The following is a 23,909-nucleotide window of genomic DNA, read 5'->3' on the forward strand; positions in this document are numbered from 1 at the left end:
GTCATCAATCATCCTCGGGCTCTATGACGAGGTAAGAATGGGAGAGGACAAAGTGAAGAGTAGGAAACGAGAGAATTAATGGGGTGTCTTCAATTTTCATGTTAGGATTTCACTATTGTGTCGCTCATCTATCTCATTTTTTTCACATATGACGTAGTTGGTGTTATTTTAGATGCGGAAGAGTGAAAGAAGGAAGCGCCATTTTATTAAGAAAAGTGACTGGAGAATTTGTAATTCAGGGGTTAAAATATTATTTGTTGCTGCCATATCCAGAAGTGGATGTTTCAGACTTTTTAGGTTGTTCAGATGAATGCTACTTTCATTTGGTGTAACTTTCTCTCGCTAAGCCATAAGGCGTTCGTAGAAGAGGTGTTCCTTTCTCCTTCAAAAGTGGCTAGCCAGAAATCTGTCAAAGCAATTCTCTCACAAAAGTGGTTTGAGCCATCTTTCGTAGAAATCCGTCAAAACTGCAAGTAACTAATAAATGAGGTTTTTTATTGTTTGTCTTTTAGGGTTTCATGGGTTTTATGTTCTTTATTGTTTGCCTTTTGGGGTTTCAAGGGCTTTATTGCTTATCTTTTAATTTTCTTGAGCAAGCTTTATAGTCTATTCCTAGGCTTGAGCAACCTTTTCATTCAATAAAAATTCAAAAGCAAGAGTTTCTATCACAACTTTTGGTATTTCAAAGTTCTATCCAAGGATGGCCGTTCGTGATTCCTATATCCGTAACATTATTCACTGTGTCATTTTCTCCTAAAAATTCTTTTCAGTTCCTCTTGAAATTTTATAGCTCAACCCTAAATCTAATTTTAAAAAAAAATTGGTTTGAGTAAAGATTCAAAATCCACGCCATCTGATTGACTAATTGATATTAGGTATCTCGTATGCATAGCGGAATATCGCTCATGTTATGATTGATTATATCTTTTGGGTGCATTGCTTGATTATATTTTATTTTTTAGTTGATTAAAAAGTTGTAAAACGATAGTTTTGTTACTTGAAGATGTTGATTCTAATTGATGATGAATTTCTATTGAAATTTTACCTTTTAGTTTTAGTGTATGATAAAAAAAAAAATCCTAGTATTTATATGCAAGGGCCTCCCATTTAATTTCTCGCTCTGAGCCTGCAAATTCTTAAGACCGGCCTGATAGTAGTACTCTTAATCACAAGAATTTCAAAAGATAAACAGTTATTTTCAGGACTAACCCTGATAGTAATACTCTAAACCGCAAGAGTTTCAAAAGATAAACACTTATCAATTACTCGGTTTAGTTACCTAAGCCAAACCCTTCTAAAATGTCGATTGTCCTACAATACCCAAGATTATCAATAGCTATGTAAATTGGCCATGATCAATCTATTAAGCACATTGCATAATGCAAATTGAACAACTAATATTGTATTCAACTTTCATTGGTTGATTTAAACACGTTTGGATAAAGTTTATGGACTGATCACAATTCGCGAAGTGAAGAACCAAAAGCCCCGGTGATCCAGAGAATCGCGAGCGTCGTTGGACAACAAAATCGACGGTCCATATTTTCCCCCACAAATGCAATGACCCAAGAGAAAGCCTCTGGGAAAGCCCTGTAACTCTGTTGCAAGCAACCTCCGTAGTACTTGTGTTTCAAAATGTCACGGACGAGAAAGTCCAACAGAAACAAAAAACCCACCACCGTCGAAATCGTCCTCGACTCCTCTGACACCATCACCGACACCGACTCCGACTCCGACTCCGACTCCTCCGACCTAAACTCTCCAATCTCAGGTATGTTCTCCTTCGCCTTCCCGACCAACCCATCTAAGTCTTTTACTCTTCTTCTGTCGCTGCCATTTTTCTTGCTTTCCTGCGTTTACCTACTCAACGTACAGATAGTTATTGTTCAAAGTTTCCAACTTTATATCATTTTTCTTCGGATTTTTAGGCAACAGGCGAAGTTTTTGTTTTTAATTCAAGAGAAAAATGGTGGGATGAGATGAAATATTTTAAATAAAACGTAAAAAATGGAAATTAGACGAAAATTTCTATCTTTTTAAGCTTTTTCGGATGCCAGTGTGCCCGCATTGAGCATTTTGGGTTAGAATATGAGCTCCCGGAACCTTTCCCTTGCAAGCCGGTTTCTGCAAGGGTTTAGGGTTTGGTGATGGAATTTAGATTAAAATCCGAACCGTTTCGGTTGAAGAATTTTTTTGTATGATTTGTTTTGTTATTGTTCTGGTTGTAAGTTCAATGCTGGTGAATGGTTGATGGGTTTTAGTGTTTGTACTCCAACAGAGCTTTTCAGACAAAATGTGTCGAAACATCGCTCGTGCTGGAGGCATGTTTTTGCGTCTTCGATTGTTCAAAAGAAGAGAATAACTCTAGGGGATATTAAAGAGGTAAAGAAGAGTTCAATGTGCCTTTTGGAATGCCCTCCCCGCTTCACTCGCCACGAGAGGTCAAAGAGATTTGGGAAAAAAGAAGAGGTGAAAGAGCTGATGAGGCCTCACAAGGTTGCCGAACGTGCAGTTTCACGAAAAAAGGAAAAGCTGGACTCTGGAGATTTCATGCGTTACTTTGAGTGAGTCTTTCAAATTATCGTTCGTGAGTAAGTACCCTTTAATTTGTCGAATTGGATTTAAAAATTTGTTTGGAATGTGTAGGAACTTGTGGAACAGCTTTTCAGAAGACAAGAGGACCTCTTTCGCTTACCTTGACTGTTTATGGTTTAGCTTGTACTTGCAACAAAACATTCACAAAGAACTTAAACGAGACATTAAGACCAAGGTGCTGAAGTGGATTAAGAATAAGTGTATCTTCTCAAAGAAATATGTCATTGTTCCTATCGTTTGCTGGTAGCTTTCTTCCATTACCCTGAGCTAAATTCGTTCCATTCTCTGAATGCGTGGAGTTCCAACATTTTCTTTTCTGAAACGTTTCCTTTTCAGGAGCCACTGGAACCTCTTAATTCTATGCCATTTTGGTGAGAGTCTGCAGTCGGAAACCCAAAGACCATGTATGCTGTTGCTTGATTCTCTTCAAGGTGCTGATCCGGGGCGGTATGAAGAATATATAAGAAAGTATGGTTTTCTTTGGCAAGTTGTGTATCGCATTTGTATATTTTTTTTAGGCTACAGTTCCCTTATTAGGTGTTTGATGTGTGTTTTTCATCGTTTTCAGATTTGTACTGGACATTTTTATGGAAGAGGGAAGACCTGAAAAGAAAGATCTTATCTACCGAATTCCTTTGTTGGTGCCTGAGGTGATCTTAACAGTCTCTTTGTTACTTTCAATGTTCACATTAAAAAACCTTTTCCTAAAAAAGAAAAAATTTCAGGTGCCACAACAGCGAGATGATTTCGAGTGTGGTAATTTTGTTCTCTACTACATTAACTTGTTCATGGAAGGTGCTCCCGAGAATTTCAGCACTGAGGGCTACCCCTACTTTGTAAGTTTTACCTTTTGTCATATGTTTTTACTTACGATGCAGAATTAAAAACAGTATCGATTATGGACTCTACCTTTCATTTGGTAATTGCAGATGAAGAAGGATTGGTTTTCCCCCAAGGGCTTGGATTATTTCTGCCAGAAACTGTACACTTCTGCAACGTGATGTTCGTATGCTAACAGTGAAAGAGAGGTCCATAGGTTCTTGTTGACTTAATGCAATTGTTTCTGTAAAGTGAATAAGATATAATCAGGTGATTTAGGTGGATTAAAAGTTAGTCTTAGGATGACAAAGTAACGGAGGAAAAGTGTGCACTGAGAAACCTTTTGGTTAATGAGAAAGGGAAGCCCATATGTTATAGATATCGGCTCCTTCTCGACTGGCCTGTAATTTTCTTAGAGAGATGATTTCGCTAAACGCAACTTAGAGCTGTTAATCAAAGTGTTAAGATTACCATCAAGTGTTGTGACATGATCAGCTTTTGTGATTAAGCAGGGATTGCTTCCTTCTACTTATTGCAAATTACAATGTAGTCTCGATGATATGAACAAGATGTGGTTTCATCTTCCTTTTTTCTTTCGGGATGTGGTATGTTGTGATGGTTCTTATCAAGAGGTTGAGGCAAAAAGAGAGTTTTCTCCATTAAAAGTCAATCCAAGAAGAGTTTTCTCCTCCTTAAAATAAGCATTTGGCTTGGTCGTGTGAATCATCCATCCCTTGTTTCCCCGAGACTCCTTGGCTCGTCCTGCGTCAGATGCAGCTATAACTCGACTGAAATTTAGAGCTGTAATCAAACTGTTAAGATTACTATTTAGTTGGGCTTCTGTGATTAAGTAATTTGTACTTAATCAACTCAAAGATGCGGACTCAGAAATAATACATAACTGAATATGACAACCTAAAGCTTAACCACTAATACATAACTCAAAGATGCGGACTTTGCTTTAATTATCTTGAATGAGTAAGAAGAAAATCCTCTTCTCACCAGAAATGGAAAAATTCTTGGATACGGTCTCACCCATAATTCTTTTAAGTGGAAACGATTTATATTGATGAAAAACTTCAATCGCAAACGAGTCTTGGAAGAGGGCATCTCGTGTAACATCAGGTAGCTTCTCGAACCAAACTTTAGAGGTATCAATTGAAAGACCAAACTTAGCTAAGCGGTGAGCGACACCGTTACAAAGCCTAGGGATATGGTTAAAGGTTATTTCCTGTACCTGCACAGCAAGTTGGTCTCACTCATAATTTAAAAAAGAGAAGTACGTAAGAAAAAATACGCTTCCATTAAAACATTTTTTCCAAACATATAAATTTCAAATCTGTTGGTTTTAAATGAATAAAATTTATTTTTGGTGAATTAAATGAATAGAGTTGAAATTCACAGTTCTGAACAGATTTTGTTCACTAGCGTCATGCCTTCCTCGTGACATTAATTCCTGATAAGAACATGCAGAAAAGGCAAAAAAGAGTCGACTGTGTTATTTATTCTCTTTCTTCTTGTAGTCTTGTTTAGATAGAAGGTCAATCTTCTGCTTCTCTTCTTTCAATTGCAGGTTAGACTTCCAATCTATCTTTCGTTTATGATTATGTTCTGATATGAAGGTTGTGATGCGTTTGTTAAAGGATCTTTAATTACTTCAGATGAATTTTATGACTGAGATTGATTGTAGTTTCTTGAAGGTTTCTTTGCGAAGTCCCCTCGGTGTTCTTGAAGGTCTCGTTCAGTATTTAGGATTTGATTGAAATAGATAACTCGCTAAATTCAAGATAAAACCGTTCTCTCTAGCTTGCTTTTCTCCTAAATACCTCACCTTCGTCTTCTCACTTTACATTTTTAAACATGCAATCCTACTTTGTCACTTCTTTTTCTCCAGTAGCTCGCTCTCTTAAGCTTCCTTTCATCTCCATATGAGAGGATTACGATTTCATGAACTCGCAAACCTCATTTTATACTCCGTAAATGTGGATTCGAAAGCAGCTGCTAGATTTTGTTACATTTTGTGGTAATTGCTGTTGCTGTTGCTGCTGCTGCGTGTGTATATATATACAGTGAAAATAATCCCTCTGATTATTATATACACACATTGGTTTCAACACAATTTTCGTTTCACTGTATCTTAGGGATTGAAATTGGAGAACTTTTTTGCTCTTCATAGTTATCTTTGCATGTCGAACAAGAACTAAAAACTAAGCTTTGCATGCTCTTAGTATTTTCTCATTGTGATTTGGTTTTACTCCATTGGTTTGTTAGTGTATTTGGTTCTAATCCATTGTTTTGCTAGTTGACATTGGTAACATGTTGTAACAAGCTTAAGAAGACAAACATGATCTTCAACCAAAAAAATTTGCAATTGTCCGGTTTTAAATGACGGAGATTTGGATCCCGTAGTTTCAGAATTCCTTTTAATTTGCAATTCCTTTATCCAAACGCAGGGACAACAATGGATCTCTCTCTCTTGTTCCTAAACACTTCCATAGCTGGACTCTTTGCCATGCTTGTGTTTTCCTTCTCTATGATCACAATTTGGAGGCTTAGAACTGCTGCTGCAAATGCCAAACTTCCCGAACCACCAAAAGTGGCAGGCGGGTGGCCTCTAGTAGGTCACCTCTACCTATTCAGACGGCCCCAGTTCCACCCCATGTAACGTTGGGAGCATTGGCGGACAAGTATGGACCAGTCTTCAGCATCAGAATTGGCATCCACTCCGCCCTTGTGGTAAATACTTGGGAGGCTGCAAAGGAGTGCTTCACCAGCAACGACTTGGTTATTTCTTAACGTCCCAAAACTATAGCCGCTGAAATCTTGAGCTACAACCACGCCATGCTAGGGTTAAGCCCGTATGGTGCATACTGGCGTGACTTGCGCAAAATTATAGTCCAAGAGCTACTCTCAAGCCACATGCTTGAGCAATTCAAACATGTTCGAGAATCCGAAGTAGTGATGGCCACAAAAGAGGTATACAATCTATGGACTAAAAGAAACGATTCAAAAGAAAATGGTTCCGGACAACTTTTGGTGGAGCTGAAGCAGTGGTACAACGATTTAACTCTAAAGGTGTTTTTTAGGATGGTTGCTGGAAATAGATATAATAATTTGGGTGACGAGATAGACGAAGTTCGGTGCCATAAGGCCGTGAGGGAGCTCTTTCGTTTTATTGGATTGTTTGCCCTTGGGGATGCTGTTCCATGGCTTAGGTTTTTGGATATTGGTGGGCACGAAAAAGCTATGAAAAAAACTGCCAAAGAGCTCGATACCATAGTTATGTCCTGGTTGGAGGAGCACAAGCAGAGAAGAGCTAAAGATGGAGACAATAATCGAGATTTCATCGACCTGATGCTTTCAGTCCTCGACAGACAAAACGTTGCGCAACATGAATCATTTGATGCTGATACCGTCATGAAAGCAACAGTTTTGGTACATAGTATGAATGTTCTTAATTAACTCGCCATGCTTTGAAGAAAGTCTATGAAGAACTAGACAACCAAGTTGGCAAAGGAAGACTAGTGAATGAATTAGATATCAATAATCTCGTGTACCTGCAAGCCGTTATTAAAGAAGTGTTGCGTTTATATGCAACATTCTCTGGCTACAGAGAATTCACCGAGGACTGCATTGTGGGAGGGCACCATGTCCCGAAAGGCACGTGGCTGATAGTGAACGCGTGGAAGATTCATACTGACCCGCAGGTTTGGGATGACCCGATGGAGTTCAAGACGGAAAGATTTCTCATAAGCCATAAGGATGTTGATGTCAAGGGTGTTGGAGAACAATTCAGAAATAAACAGAACTTGAAATTCACAATTTTTATTTCACAAAAGGTACTTGCTATACATAATGAAAAGTATACAATAAATACAAAAATTAATATAAGAATGTCAACGGTACTAACTTGATTACAGAAGGTAGAGGCTAGCGTAAAAGCTATGTCCTTCGAACAGTAATTCCGTCTCACTCTTGTGCTTGTGGTTCTATAACGTCTGCTCGACCAGGATACAACTACCTAATCCTATAACCCGCACTGGATTATAGAATTCTAGCGAATTGCTTTGTGTGTTTACTCTCTCTGGAAAGTTTGTACGAAAGAAAAGGAAGAAGAAAAGATGATTCATTTGGATACCATGGATTGCAGATATATAGGCTGTTCAACAAGATTCTCAAGCGCCTTTATATAGATTTAGTGCTTCAGTCTAGTAATTAGAATATGGGCCATTTGGAAATGGATTGAAGGCTTGGGCCTTATGGTTGTGTGGATTAGGCTTGTATAATATAGCCTAAATACGATTAATATTAATTAATCAAGACAAGGGCCTTGGGCCTTGGGGCACTTGGGGCCTTGAAATTTAAAATTAATCTGATTCATTAATTTTAATTTTTGGATTAAGTTTTTAATTAATTTATTATTAATTAAAAGCGTTTTGATTAAAAGACACAGCTCTTAGAAAAGAGTTGTGAACCTTCAAATACACTGAACTGGTATTTGAAAGGGTGTGAAACAGCCTATATATTTGCAATCCATGGTATCCAAATGAATCATCTTTTCTTCTTCATTTTCTTTCGTACAAACTTTCCAGAGAGAGTAAACACACAAAGCAATTCGCTAGAATTCTATAATCCAGTGCGGGTTATAGGATTAGGTAGTTGTATCCTGGTCGAGCAGACGTTATAGAACCACAAGCACAAGAGTGGGACGGAATTACTGTTCGAATGACATAGCTTTTACGCTAGCCTCTACCTTCTGTAATCAAGTTAGTACCGTTGACATTCTTATATTAATTTCTGTATTTATTGTATACTTTTCATTCTGTATAGCAAGTACCTTTTGTGAAATAAAAATTGTGAATTTCAAGTTCTGTTTATTTCTGTTATTCTATTTATTTCTGAATTGTTCTCCAACAAAGGGTCGGCATTTTGAGTTAATGCCTTTTGGTAGCGGTCGAAGAGCATGCCCTGGCATAAATTTGGGCCTTCACTTGACGCTTTTGATCCTGGTTAGTTTTCTGCATGCGTTTGAGATCTCTACTCCAACAAATGCAACCGTTGATATGTGCCAAGGATTTGGAGATTCCAACAAGAAATCTACCCTACTTAAAGTCCTCGTCGAACCTCGCCTGCCTCCAAATCTCTATGAATAAAGAATAAAGATTGGGGAAGCATCTCCAGAAATTTCTCATGTATGAATAAACAAAGACTGGGCAATTTCTGTCGAAGTTTTACTTATATGGATATTTAAACCCCCAAAGAGGAGTTGTATCCTTTTTCTTATCTCTCTCAAATGGTCTTTGGAAAAAGATGGAAAGTTCTTCATTTTGCATGGACACATCTAGATCGTCAGTCCCAAAGAGAAACCAAGTAGATGAATACTAACACAATACAATAGATGCGTACAAATAATTTGTCAAAAAAAAGTTTAACTAAATTTTACACTCTTCAGGTTTCTGAGTGATTTTTCGTAGGAAAAGGATGCATAAGACATTCGTCCCAGTATTTTCTCACGCAGGAAAGGCCTAAAAAATGGAGGCTAACACTGTTGTTGGAAGTTTGGTGATTTTATAACGAGAAAAAGCCTCCTTCCCTCTATCAATTTCTTTCATTCACCTTCAATCCTCTCTTTTCGACTCGAAAAGTGCACCATCATCAACAAATCAGGCATCATTTTCGGCTCATCTGATTAAGGGTGGGCAAACGAGCCTTGGGCCTGCGAGTTGGGACGGGTCCAAGTGGTTCGGGGCGGGTCTAAAAATTCTAAATAAAAAACGGGATTGGGTGGGACGGGTCCAAAATTTTGAGAAAACAGGCACCCGGCCGGAACCGTTTCCACCTTTGATTTAATATCACTCAAATCAACATCGTTGATTCCCAACCCTATCACAAGTCACAACACTTTATCTCTCTCTGAATCTCAATCTCAAAGACTCAGACTTGTAGTGGCGCAACCAGTCAAGCTCATCCTTTGTCCCCATTTCTCTCGCTCATGTCTCCCAATCCCAACTCGATGTCTCTATCTCCCGACTCCGGCAGTCGAAGATGGTGTCGACGATGAGATGAGGCTCCAAATCGGGGATGCTCCGAGGGACTTGAGGGATAGCAAAGATCGAAGATGGACGATGATGGTGCTACGACGATAGCGAACCTCGTCGATGACGATGGGCTCTAGATCGACGAAGATGGAGTGAGAGACGTGTTTTCTGTCGACGGTATAGCACTTTCTACAAATCATCTTCTTCTGATTGTACTTGTGAAACCATGAGAGAAGGCTCGATAATCCCTTCGCGGAGCCTCTGCAACCACAACCATTTTCAAGCCCATATTCGGCGAAATTGAAGCAAAATAGGAGAAAAATCTGCAATCGTTCCATTTTCAAAACCAGATCCAACCCCAAAATTAGAACTTGAATCCCAGAAAACCCAAAAAAAATCTGTAGTGGGATGAGTTTGAAATTTTCAATTACACATGCACCCAGAAAACCCAAACCAGATCCAACCCCCATCTCCTACCTTTGAGCCAATCACACATGCAGTGGGATATATAATAATTTTAGTTAATTGACCAAAAAACCAAAAGGGTTCTAGTTAAACCTTAATAAACCCGAGCTGAAGCGTAGAAATGGTGGTTCCAGTTTAACCTCTTTTCCTCGCTTCCCTCTTCTCTTTTCTCTCCCATGGCGACTGTAGTGCTACTAGTATCCGAGCCCACCCGAAAGCAACCCCGGCCGGGTCGGGGCGGATTCAAAGCCCATGAACTATCCGAAGAAAAGGCCCGAGTGTAACGCCCCAGCTTCGAAATATTTATTTTCGGGAAATAATTCTAATGATAGGCCCAATTCAATTCTCTTGTTTGATTTATTATCAGTACACTTTATTCTTTAATTAAATTTTTTTTCCTAACTACTCACATAAGTATCCCCCAAACTTACTTAGCAAAACGTACGTTTATATTTTTACTTTAACACCAATACCTTCATATACACTCTATTTCCCAAGAAGAGATCAAACTCAATTGTCCAATTACCATAATTACATAATTTCCTGCTTAAATTTATTAAACGTTCACACAATTTATAACTAGAATTTATATATACAAAACATAAGATTTCCTTTTATAATAAAATTCCAAACTCCTTAGTTAGTTCAATTTCTCAATCAAAGCTTTGTCTCGTTTATTTAATCTCACTTATTGTGTGGCTGCATCTAACATCTCGTTAGACTGCTTACGTACCCTAAACCGGGATCAAGCCATTCACATTTCCAAAAATCAAACCAAATCCAAATATATTCATTTAATCCAACATATACCACAATCGTATTAATATTCAAACCACATCAGTTAGGTCTCAAAAGCATAATTAGAATAACAAAATTCGCGTAAAAACACAATGTCGGCTCCCTGACCATGCCCCGCCGCACCCACCTTCGCACCCAGCTCGCCGGAGAATTCAACTATTTCTAAAAATTCTAAAAAATCATAGAAATGAAGATCTCAAAGAGTAGAGCAAACTTTATACCTGTGGACAAGTCCAATTTGGCCTGGAAAAGCTCCAATTTGCCTCGAACCCGCTGGAAACCCTATAAATGGGTGGCCTCAAAACCTCACCTTCGGTGCTCCGCCGCCTCTACCATTGTTTGGTTTTTGTTCCAGACCTCAAGGGGAGTCTAATGGTGGTGGAGATGGATGTAGTTTGCTTCAGATTTAGTTGATTCGAACACACACCCGCCGCACCTCATCGTGCGGTTTCTCCTAATTTAAAGTCCAAATCCCTATATTTTTGGGATGTAATAGAAAGAGGGAAGGTCGTGGAGGAGTTTCCAAGTGGTTGTTTGATGTAATATGATCCTCCGTTTCTCTTTTCTCTCCTTTCTCCTCCCAGTTCTCTCTCTCCCTGGTCACCCCCCCTCCCCCCCCCCCAATTCCTTCTTCCTTTTTCTCATTTTCTATCATTTCCTTACCAAAATGTCTCTGACTTTAAACGTTAATAACTCCGTTTCACAAACGGTTTGCCCCCACGCGTTCGTGAGATCAAGCTCTATTCAAAAATTAAACTTGTGACCTTGAAAGGTCTACACATTTTAAATAAATAATTTCCAAACTTCCAACTTCGTAGCTAGTTTAATTTAAAACTAAACTAAACTAAATTAAATTATTATAAATTCTCAAAAAATCATATAAAATCTCAAGAATACAAATACGTAATTTAAAATAATTTAGGAGGTTTGGTTTAACATTTCTCTAAAATCTAATTATTTTCAAGTGAAAAAGATAAAAGAAAATAAAAAATTCATTAGATGATCATTTTTACCAAACTTCCCCCCCCCCATTAAATTGCTAATATTAAAAGAAAAAAAAAGTTTAAATAAAAACTAAAAAGATTAAAACAAAGTTAACAAAAGCAGCCGTGAAGTCTCGAACCGTCTCTTCCGAAACTGATTATTTCTGCCGCCGAAAAGCAGACTCGCTGCATATCGGCCAACAAAATTTCGGCCGCGAAAAGCTTCAGATTGTTGTAGAGAGCAACAAACAAACATGGAGAAGAAAGGTCCGAAAACACGAAGCGAAGTAGAAGAGAAACTTCTTGAGAAAGTAGGAGAAGCAATCGCAACCGTGAAGAAGGCGAAGCACGTAGACCAAGTCATCTGCGCACTTCACTCCCTCGCCGTTCTTCTCTTCCCTCTCGACGCCTCTCTTCTCTCAGGTAACTTTTCAGCTTCTGCGTTTCACCCGAAAAGTCTCGATTTTCCGAGTTCCTGAACCGGCTGTTTGGTTTCCGAGAAAATTCCAAAACCGAAAGTTTGCAAATTTGTTCACTTATTGTGTCGTTTGATTGAAAATGAAACAAAAGAAATGTTTTGCGAGCTGAATGTTTTGGAATTTCAGGTGCTATTGACGAGCAATACAGAGAGCAGGTGAGCTATTGGCTGATGTGAAATTTGAAATTTTGAAATTTCACGAATTTTTATCGAAATTTATTTGTTGCAGCGAGTTTTCTTAGAGATTTGAGCTTCTGTGGTTGTGTTGTGTGCAGATAATTAGTTCCGAGGCTCCTTCTGCAGCTGAGAGAAGAGAGTGGTGGCAGGCATTCTACGGAGGAGCTGCATTTTCGACATTTGCTCGGTTTCTGTTAATTGGTACTTTTCTTAGCTCTATTTTCTATTGCCTTCATGTTTTCTTGAATTTTTGTGTGTGAAGTTCTCTTATATATCTCAGCTTTTATTCATTTGGCCGTAAGTTTCAAAAATTCGAGTTTTGGGAAGAGAAATATATGTAAGTCAGTCAAATCACCAACACTCTAGGCGTGTAGAGAAGGGCGTTGAATCAAATGGAGGTTTATAAAACGTAAAGATTATAATTTATAGCTGATTTTCGTGGAGATTCTTGAGGAAAATTTGGCATCTCTTTCATTGGTTTTGGCTCACCCATTTTTTTTACTGTTGATGCTTTTGTGCATGCCTTTACATATGATTTGTTTTGGTGTTGTGTGCAGATCTTGCTTCCAACTGGCTAGCTTGTTTCCCCTTATCAGCACGTAAACATGTGTATGATGTTTTCTTTGTTCATGGACTTGCCTCCGAGGTAGTTCAGACCCTGGTCCCTTGTTTGCAGAAGAGTGGAGGTGATGATCTTGATGTTAAGGCCATTCACTCTAATACTGAAAGGTACGGAATAAGGGCATGTTACTGTCTGGTGGTTAGTTGAAAACAATAAGGGGTTCAGTCATTCCACTATCTATCGTGTGGATTTAGGATAGATATCTGAAATATCATTCTTTACTAACACTTAACCTCTCGGACTTTTTTCTACCATTACACAGATTACTCATACTCTGCTTGCTTGAAAATAATGGGGTGCTCCGGGTGGCTAGAGAATTCGGTGGTTCTTGCCAATCTGAAGATTATATAAACGAAAATCTTAAGCCAGCTGTATCTAGAGTGGCACAGATTGTTGCATCCATACCTGACAAAGCACAATTGAGAGCTCCAACTTCTCTTTCTTCACAGTATCCTTTTGTCTCTTGTGCTGGATAATTGTACCAAATACTTGTGTATACTTAGAAAAAGTGTATTCCGTGATAATGGTTATAGTTTAAATTTTCTATTTTGATTATTTTAACATAGTGCCGTTAGAAATATGATAGCTCTACTTATTTGCAGATCAAAATTTTTCCGTTACTGCCAATTTTTTGTTTATCTTGACATAAGTACTATAGTTTGTTCTTCAAGCAAGTTACAGTTCAGCTTCTTTCTCTAGCAGAAGAGAGGAATACAAATCTATTAGATGGAGCGTTTCTTAAAAGTGACATGAATGGGACATTACTATTTGCTGGGGAAACATTTTCTCGTATATGTCGACGTGGATCTGTAGGTAACTATTATAATTTTAAGCATCACAGTGGAGAAACGGTTTGTGCAAGAATTGCATTTATTCTCTGGTCAGTAGAGCATGACAATTGATATGCAAGAGTATTCTGGTAAGATGTCGATGGATTTGTAATCAAAGTGTTCTTCTTTTTTGAGTTTTTCACAGATGTACTTTTAAGCGAGATAATCCCCCGGATTCTTGGTCACGTACGGAGCTTATTATCATCAAATATAGAGCCAGTTGTCTCAGATGTTTTTGAATCAAACCCAGAATCCCAATTTTGGCTGAATGTGATACAAGCAATGAACGATTCATATGCTGTAGAAAGAATGTCTGAGCAACTTTTGCATCAGCTTGCATCTGAACGTGTCAGTGATGTTGAAGCCTACTGGATTCTTTGGCTATTATTTCATCGGGTTTCTCAATACCAGATATCAGTGAGGTCAGTGAATATATTTCCTTTCCTTCACCCTCTTCTCCCTGGTTTTATCTGAAGTCGAAATTGATTTAGCAGAATTGGTTTTTTGCCATCAATCTCGACTTTTTTTTTGGGTAGTAATTTCTGAAATATTGGATCCAAGCATGTGATTACTGTTATGTCTTTTATTACATCATCAGATAGGCATATAGTAGAAAAAGTTCATGTCAGTAAGGTTTCTGAGCGAATGAAACTCACTTCGTTGAAGCTCTATTATCTATGGGAAAGAATGCATTGTTTTGCTACTAGTTCATTTTGCAGTATTGTTTTGTGTTATACAAGGATTTAATTTCAGATTTCCTGTTTATTAGGTCAATGTTTTCTGACAAATTTTTACTCTGGAAAGTATTTCCTGTTTGCTGCCTGCGATGGATCCTTCAGTTTGCTATTCTTGAACGCCCACCTGATAGTAATTCACTCGCTAAAGGTCACAATACCCGAAATTTCTTGGACACATTGCAGCATCTGGTAGCAGTATGGTCAAAAAAGGAGTTTGTGCAATCAGCCCCAATGGAGCAGCAAACTTGTATCCTTCATGTTTTTATCCGGCATCTGATATTAGTCTGCAATAACTCCTGATGATTTTTACGTCTGGCCTTTACATTGGGAAACCTTGTAGACACTACAAGCCTACAACATAAATATGAAATCCCTGCAACTTATACCTGTAACTTTTCTATAGAAACTACCATTGTTTTATTATACTTATTTTGGAATTTGTTGTCCCTTAATATTGCAATATTAGATGTATCTGCAGCTGTAGGCCTTTCCCTGGAGAAGATGTCTAAAGAGGAACTAGACGAGACTAAGGATGTGATGCACTCAATTCTCAAAGGAGTGAGCTGTAAATTCTTCACCGTTGTCTCTATCAGTATACTGTCTTGCAAAGTTAGCGATCATTATATATCTTATATTCTTTGCTGGCAGGTAGGCTGGAAAGCCCAAATCATTTAGTTCGGAAAATGGCCAGCAGTGTTGCTCTAGTGTTCTCCAAGGTGATTGACCCCAACAATCCTCTATACCTTGATGATAGCTGCACTGAGGACACTATCAACTGGGAATTTGGGTTGTCTACCCCTGAGAAAGTGACTTCAGGAACCTCAAGTTGCATACAACAGGGTATAGACAATCCTGAAGCATCTACTACCTCAGTGCTGGAAAAGGACTTAACCCGTAAAGCCAATGATGGTATATCAAGTAATGGGAAGAGTAAAAATAGGAAATCATATGAACCGAAGTTGGTTGACCCAGACGAGATCATCGATCCAGTTACACTAAATTATGAGTCGGGCTCTGATGACAATGAAAATGACGATGCTAGTGAGAGTTCTGATGTTTCAAGTGAGTCATCTTTACAGCCATATGATTTGTCAGATGATGACACAGATTTGAAAAGAAAATTTTCACAGTTGGTTGATGTAGTTGCAGCACTTCGGAAATCCGATGATGCTGATGGGGTAAGTAAACCAAGTTCGTAGGTTTAAAATTTAGTCAGATGATCTTCTTACAATAATCAGTAGTAAGTTACCCAAGTGGGATGAATATTATCCCTGGCTCCTTGATCATTAATTTTACTTTCATATTGCAGGTGGAGAATGCTCTTAATGTTGCTGAAAAACTTGTCCGAGCATCACCTGATGAGCTTAAGCACGTAGCGAGTGATCTTGTGAGAACTCTTGTACAGGTTCGTTGTTCTGACTTGGCTGTAGAAGGTGAGGAAGATTCAGCTGAAGACAAGAGACAAAGAGCATTGGTTGCTTTGCTCGTGACATGTCCATTGGAATCTCTGGAGACATTAAACAAACTACTGTATTCTCCTAGTATAGATGTCAGTCAACGCATAATGATACTTGATGTCATGACGGAGGCTGCTCAGGAGCTTGCTCATTCCAAAATTATGAAGCCTAAACAGGCTAAGGCACTCATATCAACCACGTCAGAGACCCAGGCTTGGTTCTTGCCTAGTGACATAGGGCCTGCTGGAGCTGGTTCCTGGAAAGAGATTTCAGAATCAAAATCTTTACTGAATTGGACAAATCGTTATGAGAGGGAACTTCCTTCAAAACCTGGTCAGATTAAGAGAGGAAAGACGCGCCAGAGGAGCCTAAAATCAGCAGATTGGCAAGAAGCCCAAATAGAATGGTCCCATAATAAATTTCCAGTGTATGCAGCAGCGTTTATGCTCCCTGCCATGCAGGGCTTTGATAAGAAAAGGCAGGGTGTTGACTTGCTTGATAGAGACTTTCTCGTCCTGGGGAAACTCATCTATATGCTTGGAGTTTGTATGAAATGTGCAGCCATGCATCCAGAAGCATCTGTACTCGCTGCCCCTCTTCTAGATATGCTAAGATCCAGGTACTGAACAGAGAACAAAAACAGCAAACAACATTTCAAAATGTTACCAGACCCTTTATGTTGACCTTGAGGCGCATACCTTATGTCTGCAAACATATTTAAAACGGTCTTTTGACTTGGCTGCAAAAAAATTCTGAGAATAAAATGATGATTAGGTTATGGTTTTCTAACAGCACATTTCTCATTGAACTTATGCATTCAACTGTATTTTATGTCACTAAAACTGTGGTTTTAACTACATGCAGGGAGATATGTCATCACAAGGAAGCTTATGTTAGAAAAGCTGCCCTTTTTGCAGCTTCGTGCGTACTGCTATCACTTCATCCCTCTTATGTAGCAACCTCTTTGGTTGAAGGAAATGTTGAAATTTCTAGCGGGCTTGAATGGGTGCGCACATGGGCCCTTCATGTAGCTGAATCTGACAGTGATAGAGAGTGCTACACGGTAAGCAACTAATCCTTGAACTCCCCAAGGGTTTGCAAATCATGCGGTCCTGTTATCTTCATCTCTGTTGGCATGTTATACTCACTAATTTTGAACGTGCACACGACCATACATGCATTGGAGAAGGTTTGGGGGACAAGATTATAAGTTTTTGAACCCCTCCACTCCAAATTGGAGATGGTCGAAGGACATCGTGATTTTTATCAAAAACCATTTCTTGAACTTTATACTCTTACTTTGATTGAGGAGGGTGCATTTGCTGATGTCATATTTCTTAAATTGCGTAAGTTTTGAAATGGAGCAACCGTATTCATCCCCCTATCACAGCTACCATCACATGCTGTTCATCCGATGTGTGGTTTTGAATAGGTGTATGCATGAACGTTCTGCCCCCCCCGCGCCCGAAACCTTTCTCCATGCATTGCCAGCTCTCTTATCTTCGTTGATTGTTTCTAATTGCGACAACGTCCATTGAATTTACCTGTGTCCCCATGACTTGTTGCTCACATGCTTTTTTCGTGTTGTAGATGGCTATGGCATGCCTGCAACTCCACGCTGAGATGGCCCTCCAAGCTTCCCGAGCACTAGAGTCAGCGGAAAGTACATCCATGGCGAAGAAGAATATCGGGCTACCTTCCAGTCTATCCAAGGGGACAATTATCATCCCCCACTCCAATGTCATCAAATACTAAAGCTTATTGGTTTTATCAACCAAAATGATCGAAATTATGTCGGCCTTCTGTTTGTACAGTTCACGCCGCTGGTTAATATCACTGTTTTTCTTCTCTTTCGAAATTGTCGATTTGTATTTTCTCCTCAGAAACTAGCAATGAAGATTTACTTCTCAAGTTTGAATCCCCCTCTCTTTTGAGCATTATTCTATTTTGAAAGAGGCAAATACGACAAACAACAGATTTTTTATAAATTTTTACTATTATTAGGGGAGGAGAGAGTTCGAAACTATTACAATAATTTAGGGGGACGACAAAGTTTTGATTTTGGACGTATGGGTAGAAACCCAAAAATCTTATGCATTAAGATATTGGACCGCATGCACACAAATAACATATTCTACAAAAGGATATAACGAGTTAAAAGAAACACATTTATCAAATAAAATCTTAATACATATGGATATGTATGTGGTAGCTTTGCCCTGATGAATATGGTCTCCCGAGGTTGAAACCCTATGTCTTAATCTAGCTTATAGAGCGTTTGTAATAAAAAGAAGGGCTAACTCCATTTTACACTTGGAAGTTTGGGTGTGTTCTTCAATTTACACCCTAAACTTTTTATAAATTATTTTTATAGTTTCAATTCGTACACCTATAATTAATGAAGAGAAACAGATGCTTCCAAGTGATGAAATATCTCTGTGAGTCTTCTCAGCCTCCGAAATGAGTAGATAACTGTGACTTGCCACTAGTTATCCTCCTTAAAAAAAAAAAAAAAAAAAAAAAACGCATTCCTCTTCTAGGAATACATTTTAATAAAAATAAATAAAAAAAATCTATCCCTACAAATTACTGTTTCATTGTTATAATAAGATGTGTTTGGATATTTACTTGGAGTCTGTTTAAATGACCAAAAAACCAAAAAGGTTTGATAAAAAGAAAAAACCAAAAAGGTTCTAGTTAAACCTTAATAAACCCGAGCTTAAGCGTAGAAACGGCGGTTCCAGTTTAACCTCTTTTCCTCGCTTCCCTCTTTCCTCTCTCTCCCATGGCGACTGCAGTGCTACCAGTATCCGAGAGAAAGCAACCCCGGCCGGGTCGGGGCGGATTCGAAGCCCATGGACTATCCGAAGAAGAGGCCCGGGTCCGAGCCATAGCCGAAATCGTCAGCTCCATGGTCGACCTCTCCCGGAAAGGCCAAAACGTCGACCTAAACGCCCTCAAGACCACCGCGTGCCGCAAGTTCGGCCTCGCACGTGCGCCGAAGCTGGTCGAAATGATCGCGGCTCTGCCCGAGTCCGACCGCGAGGCTCTTCTCCCCAAGCTCCGGGCCAAGCCGGTCCGAACCGCCTCGGGCATCGCCGTCGTGGCCGTGATGTCGAAGCCTCATCGGTGCCCCCACATCGCCACCACCGGGAATATTTGCGTGTACTGCCCCGGTGGTCCCGATTCGGACTTCGAGTACAGCACTCAGTCATACACTGGATACGAGCCTACCAGCATGCGCGCAATTCGGGCCAGGTATGGCTTTCTTTAGTTCGTTGACGCATTTTATCGAACAGTTGATAGGCAATTCAAGTTTTATGTTATTAATTGATTCGTTTCGTAGTTTAAATTTTTCGGCTTGATTGATGTTTCACCATGAAAGTGAAAGCTTTGTAATTAAGAGATTATTTGAAGGAGTTGGTGTTTAAAATCGGATTAGTGAAGTTAATTTGGTTGTTAAACTTTTGGTTTTGTGTGTTTAGATACAACCCATATGTCCAGGCTAGAAGCAGGATAGATCAGCTGAAGAGATTGGGTCACAGTGTAGACAAGGTTCGGACTGTTTCTAAGAGCTTAAAGAATTTATTTTCGGCTGCGTAGATTGCCGTGATAGAGAAATATGCATATGTGTCGGGTTCTCACTCGTAATGGATTTGTGTTTTCAGGTTGAGTTCATCCTAATGGGTGGTACGTTCATGTCTTTGCCAGCGGATTACCGTGATTACTTTATTCGGAATCTGCACGACGCGTTATCAGGACACACTTCCGCCAATGTTGAAGAGGCGGTTGCCTACTCTGAGCATGGTGCTACTAAATGTATTGGAATGACCATTGAAACGTGAGTCTTATTATTGAAGCCGTTAATTTCTCATTCTTGTATTTAACTTGGTTGACTGTTATTTTTTAACTTCCCATCTATTGATCAATTGATCGGGCCAGTCCAGAAAGTCAACAGAGGTGATTGTAACTTTTTGCCTTGCAGGAGGCCAGATTATTGCCTTGGACCTCACTTGAGACAAATGCTTTCTTATGGTTGTACAAGACTAGAGATTGGTGTGCAGAGTACGTATGAGGATGTGGCTCGTGATACCAATAGAGGTCATACTGTTGCTGCAGTGGCTGATTGCTTTTGCTTGGCAAAGGATGCTGGTTTCAAGGTCAGCCTAGTTCCCTATCTTAAAACTCACTTACCTTCATTGGGGAAAAATTGCATTTTGGACCTTTCTGTACCAATAGAAGATTAATCTGTCATTATACGTCAGCTTGGAGATATTTTTCAAATTATGTTATGCTCTTGCGAGAATATTTTATCGAAACCTAGTTGGTTTTGATGCTACCATTAATTCTCTCTAAGTTCAAGAAGAGGCGTGTGTTTGTACAGCCATAGTACTATGAATTGCAATATGTACAGTCTTGAGGACTATCTATTTACAACATGCATTTATTGTTGAGAATATCACGTTTAAGAAAGAGAAAAATAGAATAAATTCTGGAAATCGAAAACAAATAACCAAGATAAATAACATCAAGAATTTACGTGGTTCGGCAATATGTGCCTACGTCCACGGGATAGCAACAACAATCTTTCACTATATCAATAATGAGTACAACCAATAATCTTGCCAAATCTCTAGAACTAGGACTTGACAAAAAAACCTGAAAGAACAAGAACAAGAAATACACTATCTCTTTTCTTTTCTCTCGCACACACAATATTCTCTCACTCTAATCTCTTGAGCGGTATACAATTTATTGTTTTGCTCCCTTCTTAAAACTAGTACAATAGCCCCTTTATATAGACACAATAAAGGTCTTCTTCAATAAGGATTATTAATCCTAATTGGAAACTAGTTATAAAACCTACTCCAATTGAGAAATTAATTCCAATTGGGTAAACAACTCCAATTGGGAAAACAACTCCAATTGGGAAAACAATTTAATCCTCTAAGATTATTAATTCCCAATAGACTTAGGACGACTTATCATGGGCTGGAAAAAACCCAACATTTATGCCGTGTATTCTAGTCATTCAGGTTGATTTAATTTTGTTTTCACACTAATAATTTTATGCATTTCTCTAGGTGGTTGCACACATGATGCCTGATCTTCCAAATGTAGGAGTAGAGAGAGACATGGAGAGTTTTCGGGAGTTTTTTGAGAGCCCCTCGTTCCGAGCAGATGGGCTTAAAATTTATCCAACACTTGTAATCCGTGGAACTGGACTTTATGAGCTTTGGAAAACTGGCAGGTATGATTTTATTATGAATTTTATACAAAACTTATTACAAGGAATTCAGATATAGAGCATTATGAAATCTATTACGTGTCTTACTAAACGGTGCAACACTTATTCGAAAATACTGATTGCATTTAGGTTTGTGTTTGGAAAGTAATTGCAGTTTCCTTTCTTCTTTTCAGGTATAGAAATTACCCACCTGAGCAACTTGTGGACATTGTAGCAAGGATCCTAGCTATGGTGCCCCCTTGGACACGTGTTTACAGAGTTCAGCGAGACATTCCAATGCCTCTTGTTACTTCTGGGGTTGAGAAAGGAAATCTTCGGGAGTTAGCTTTGGCTCGGATGGAAGACTTGGGCTTGAAGTGCCGTGATGTTCGAACACGAGAGGCTGGAATTCAGGTATGCCGGTAGTCATTCTTGTTTGAATATGCTTTATACTAATGAGGCTTCAAATTTGACCTTCCACCCCTACCCCTAGAATGAAACTATACTGAACATTCTTGATGGTTCTAGGACATACATCACAAAATTAGGCCGGACCAAGTGGAGCTTGTTCGTCGTGATTATACGGCAAATGAAGGATGGGAAACATTTCTTTCATATGAAGATACTCGCCAGGTATTCCTTCTATAAATACCTGAAGATGATGATTGTAATATTGAGTAGAATATCTAATTTAATTTTCGCTTCAGCATATATAGATGAACTGAGGATCTCACTTTCCAAAACTTCCTTGTTTCTCGGATTTGCATAGTGATTTGTGCACAGAATCTTATGGCTTGAGTTTTACCCGGTGGGCAGGTTGTCTATACTGACACTTTAACATGATTTTGTTTGATTCTTATTGTAAATAGGACATTCTTGTCGGGTTACTGCGTTTAAGAAAGTGTGGCCGCAATACTACTTGTCCCGAACTCATGGGGAAGTGCTCTATTGTTCGTGAACTCCATGTTTATGGAACTGCTGTTCCAGTTCACGGGCGGGATTCTGACAAGCTGCAACACCAGGTAATGTAGCTCGTACATCAATTGTTTTATGTTACCGTAAGTGTTGAAATGAATATGTTGGGGTTGATCTGCCTCATCAAACTTCATAAATCATAGGAGTATTCTGTCTAACATGTTCCATGCCCTAATTGATTCAAACAGGGTTATGGTACCCTTTTGATGGAGGAGGCCGAGCGGATTGCTAGCAGGGAGCATAGGTCGAAAAAGATTGCTGTCATTTCTGGAGTAGGAACTCGTCATTACTATAGGAAATTAGGCTACGAACTCGAAGGACCTTACATGGTGAAACATCTTGTGTGACGAGATAAAAAAACTAGTTTCGTACAGTTTTGTAACTTGATCCTAAACAAGTTGTAACTTCCATTGCATAACCAGTTTGTATGTTTTGAGCTTCCAATACACAATTTGTTTGCTATTTACTCTCATTGTGGTCATCGCTTTAATTCCATTCTTTTCACTATGGTCCTCCCAATTTTTAGATTGTTTTCAATTTCATCCACCCACTCACCTTGCTGGCTCACGTCTTTTCGTACATTTTGTCTGTTTTGGTCGACTTTGGAGGAAATGAGTTACATGGAATGGAATGAGTTACCATTATGCAGCGTTTTGGTTTAATAATATATGGGTGGGGATGTTGGCGATGATTTTATTTTATGTAAGTTGTTTTCCAATTTGAAACCCAAAATAGTAACTCAGATGTAGGACGGGGCCAACATGGGGCAAGATATTCACAAAATGGATAAAATGACACATTTTTGAAGTTGTAACTAAACTCTTCAAATTGATATCTAATCTTTATATGTATCTATCTTTAATCTATAATATCATCAATATATAGTTGGTATTAAATTTTTCTAAGTCGATATCTAATCGTTGCCTGTATCAATCTTTAATATGTTATGTCATCGATATATCATTGATATTAAAATTTTATCTGTTGATGCAATTTAATTTCTAATCATTTTACACAATGTTTTGAGCTTCCATTTCACAATTTGTTTGCTATTTACTCTCATTGTGGTCAACTCTTTAATTCCATTATTTTCACTTTGGTCCTCCCAATTTTTAGATTGTTATCATTTTCATCCATTCACTCACCTGGCTGGCAGCTGGCTCACGTCTTTTCGTACATTTTGTCTGTTTTGGTCGACTTTTGAGCAAATGAGTTGCATGGAATGAGTTACCATTATGTGGAATTGGATCCTCTTCTGAGCTCGGGCTAAGAAGCCTACTGATTAGATCGTTGGATTGATCTAACGACTACAATTATTATAATTTTTAGAAAGATGCTCTATTTATAACAATTGGATTAAAATCTAACGATCCTTGTGTGTTGGTCAGGAGGCTCTTGAGCGCAAAATCAGGAGAGGATCCAATTCCACCATTATGCAGCGTTTTGGTTTAGTAGTATATGGGTTGTGATGTGTTGGCGATGATTTTATTCTATGTAAGTTATTCTCCTATTTGAAACCCAAAATGTTCAACCCAGATGTAGAACGGCCAACATGGGGCAAGATATTCACAAAACGGGTAAAATGAGACACATTTTTGAAGTTGTAACTAAACTCTTCAAATTGATATCTAATCCTTATATGTATCTATCTTTAATCTGTTATGTCATCGATATATCGTTGGTATTAAATTTTTCCAAGTCGATATCT

At 38.8% G+C, this 23,909-nt stretch overlaps 3 protein-coding genes and 1 pseudogene across 3 annotated transcripts; all 4 read left to right on the plus strand.

Annotated features, from left to right (window-relative positions):
- The first annotated feature begins 1,477 nt into the window (after window positions 1-1,477).
- Window positions 1,478-3,891, plus strand: LOC126598436 (probable ubiquitin-like-specific protease 2A). The gene is made up of 7 exons (XM_050264803.1): window positions 1,478-1,771; window positions 2,279-2,564; window positions 2,647-2,838; window positions 2,932-3,063; window positions 3,164-3,245; window positions 3,321-3,431; window positions 3,525-3,891. The coding sequence occupies exons 1-7, from the start codon at window positions 1,636-1,638 to the stop codon at window positions 3,594-3,596; spliced, it is 1,011 nt and encodes a 336-aa protein (XP_050120760.1). The 5' UTR covers window positions 1,478-1,635; the 3' UTR covers window positions 3,597-3,891.
- Window positions 3,892-4,923: 1,032 nt separating this feature from the next.
- LOC126598439 (cytochrome P450 CYP82D47-like) lies at window positions 4,924-8,697 on the plus strand (annotated as a pseudogene).
- Window positions 8,698-11,805: 3,108 nt separating this feature from the next.
- LOC126598429 (uncharacterized) lies at window positions 11,806-17,917 on the plus strand. Its single transcript, XM_050264798.1, has 13 exons — window positions 11,806-12,121; window positions 12,304-12,332; window positions 12,452-12,554; window positions 12,911-13,082; window positions 13,238-13,423; window positions 13,634-13,788; window positions 13,951-14,227; window positions 14,575-14,789; window positions 15,009-15,107; window positions 15,191-15,720; window positions 15,852-16,618; window positions 16,864-17,062; window positions 17,590-17,917. Exons 1-13 carry the CDS (start codon window positions 11,953-11,955, stop codon window positions 17,752-17,754), a joined length of 3,066 nt encoding a protein of 1,021 aa, XP_050120755.1. The 5' UTR covers window positions 11,806-11,952; the 3' UTR covers window positions 17,755-17,917.
- Window positions 17,918-18,695: 778 nt separating this feature from the next.
- On the plus strand, window positions 18,696-22,667 carry LOC126598431 (elongator complex protein 3). The gene is made up of 9 exons (XM_050264799.1): window positions 18,696-19,257; window positions 19,485-19,554; window positions 19,668-19,840; window positions 19,985-20,159; window positions 21,084-21,250; window positions 21,421-21,640; window positions 21,755-21,859; window positions 22,096-22,248; window positions 22,390-22,667. Exons 1-9 carry the CDS (start codon window positions 18,785-18,787, stop codon window positions 22,546-22,548), a joined length of 1,695 nt encoding a protein of 564 aa, XP_050120756.1. The 5' UTR covers window positions 18,696-18,784; the 3' UTR covers window positions 22,549-22,667.
- Window positions 22,668-23,909: the final 1,242 nt, after the last annotated feature.

The sequence above is a fragment of the Malus sylvestris genome, chromosome 14, assembly GCF_916048215.2.
Source record: "Malus sylvestris chromosome 14, drMalSylv7.2, whole genome shotgun sequence".
In the NCBI taxonomy this organism is placed as follows: domain Eukaryota; kingdom Viridiplantae; phylum Streptophyta; class Magnoliopsida; order Rosales; family Rosaceae; genus Malus; species Malus sylvestris.

Coding starts and splice junctions, on each gene's coding strand:
- LOC126598436 (XM_050264803.1), top strand. CDS start 1,636: ATGTCACGGACGAGAAAGTCCAACAGAAACAAAAAACCCACCACCGTC. Junction 2,565..2,646: donor GATTTCATGCGTTACTTTGA/GTGAGTCTTTCA, acceptor TGGAATGTGTAG/GAACTTGTGGAACAGCTTTT. Junction 3,246..3,320: donor TTCCTTTGTTGGTGCCTGAG/GTGATCTTAACA, acceptor AAAAAATTTCAG/GTGCCACAACAGCGAGATGA.
- LOC126598429 (XM_050264798.1), top strand. CDS start 11,953: ATGGAGAAGAAAGGTCCGAAAACACGAAGCGAAGTAGAAGAGAAACTT. Junction 13,083..13,237: donor ATTCACTCTAATACTGAAAG/GTACGGAATAAG, acceptor ACCATTACACAG/ATTACTCATACTCTGCTTGC. Junction 14,790..15,008: donor CCCAATGGAGCAGCAAACTT/GTATCCTTCATG, acceptor TTGCAATATTAG/ATGTATCTGCAGCTGTAGGC.
- LOC126598431 (XM_050264799.1), top strand. CDS start 18,785: ATGGCGACTGCAGTGCTACCAGTATCCGAGAGAAAGCAACCCCGGCCG. Junction 20,160..21,083: donor CAAAGGATGCTGGTTTCAAG/GTCAGCCTAGTT, acceptor GCATTTCTCTAG/GTGGTTGCACACATGATGCC. Junction 21,251..21,420: donor GAGCTTTGGAAAACTGGCAG/GTATGATTTTAT, acceptor TCTTCTTTTCAG/GTATAGAAATTACCCACCTG.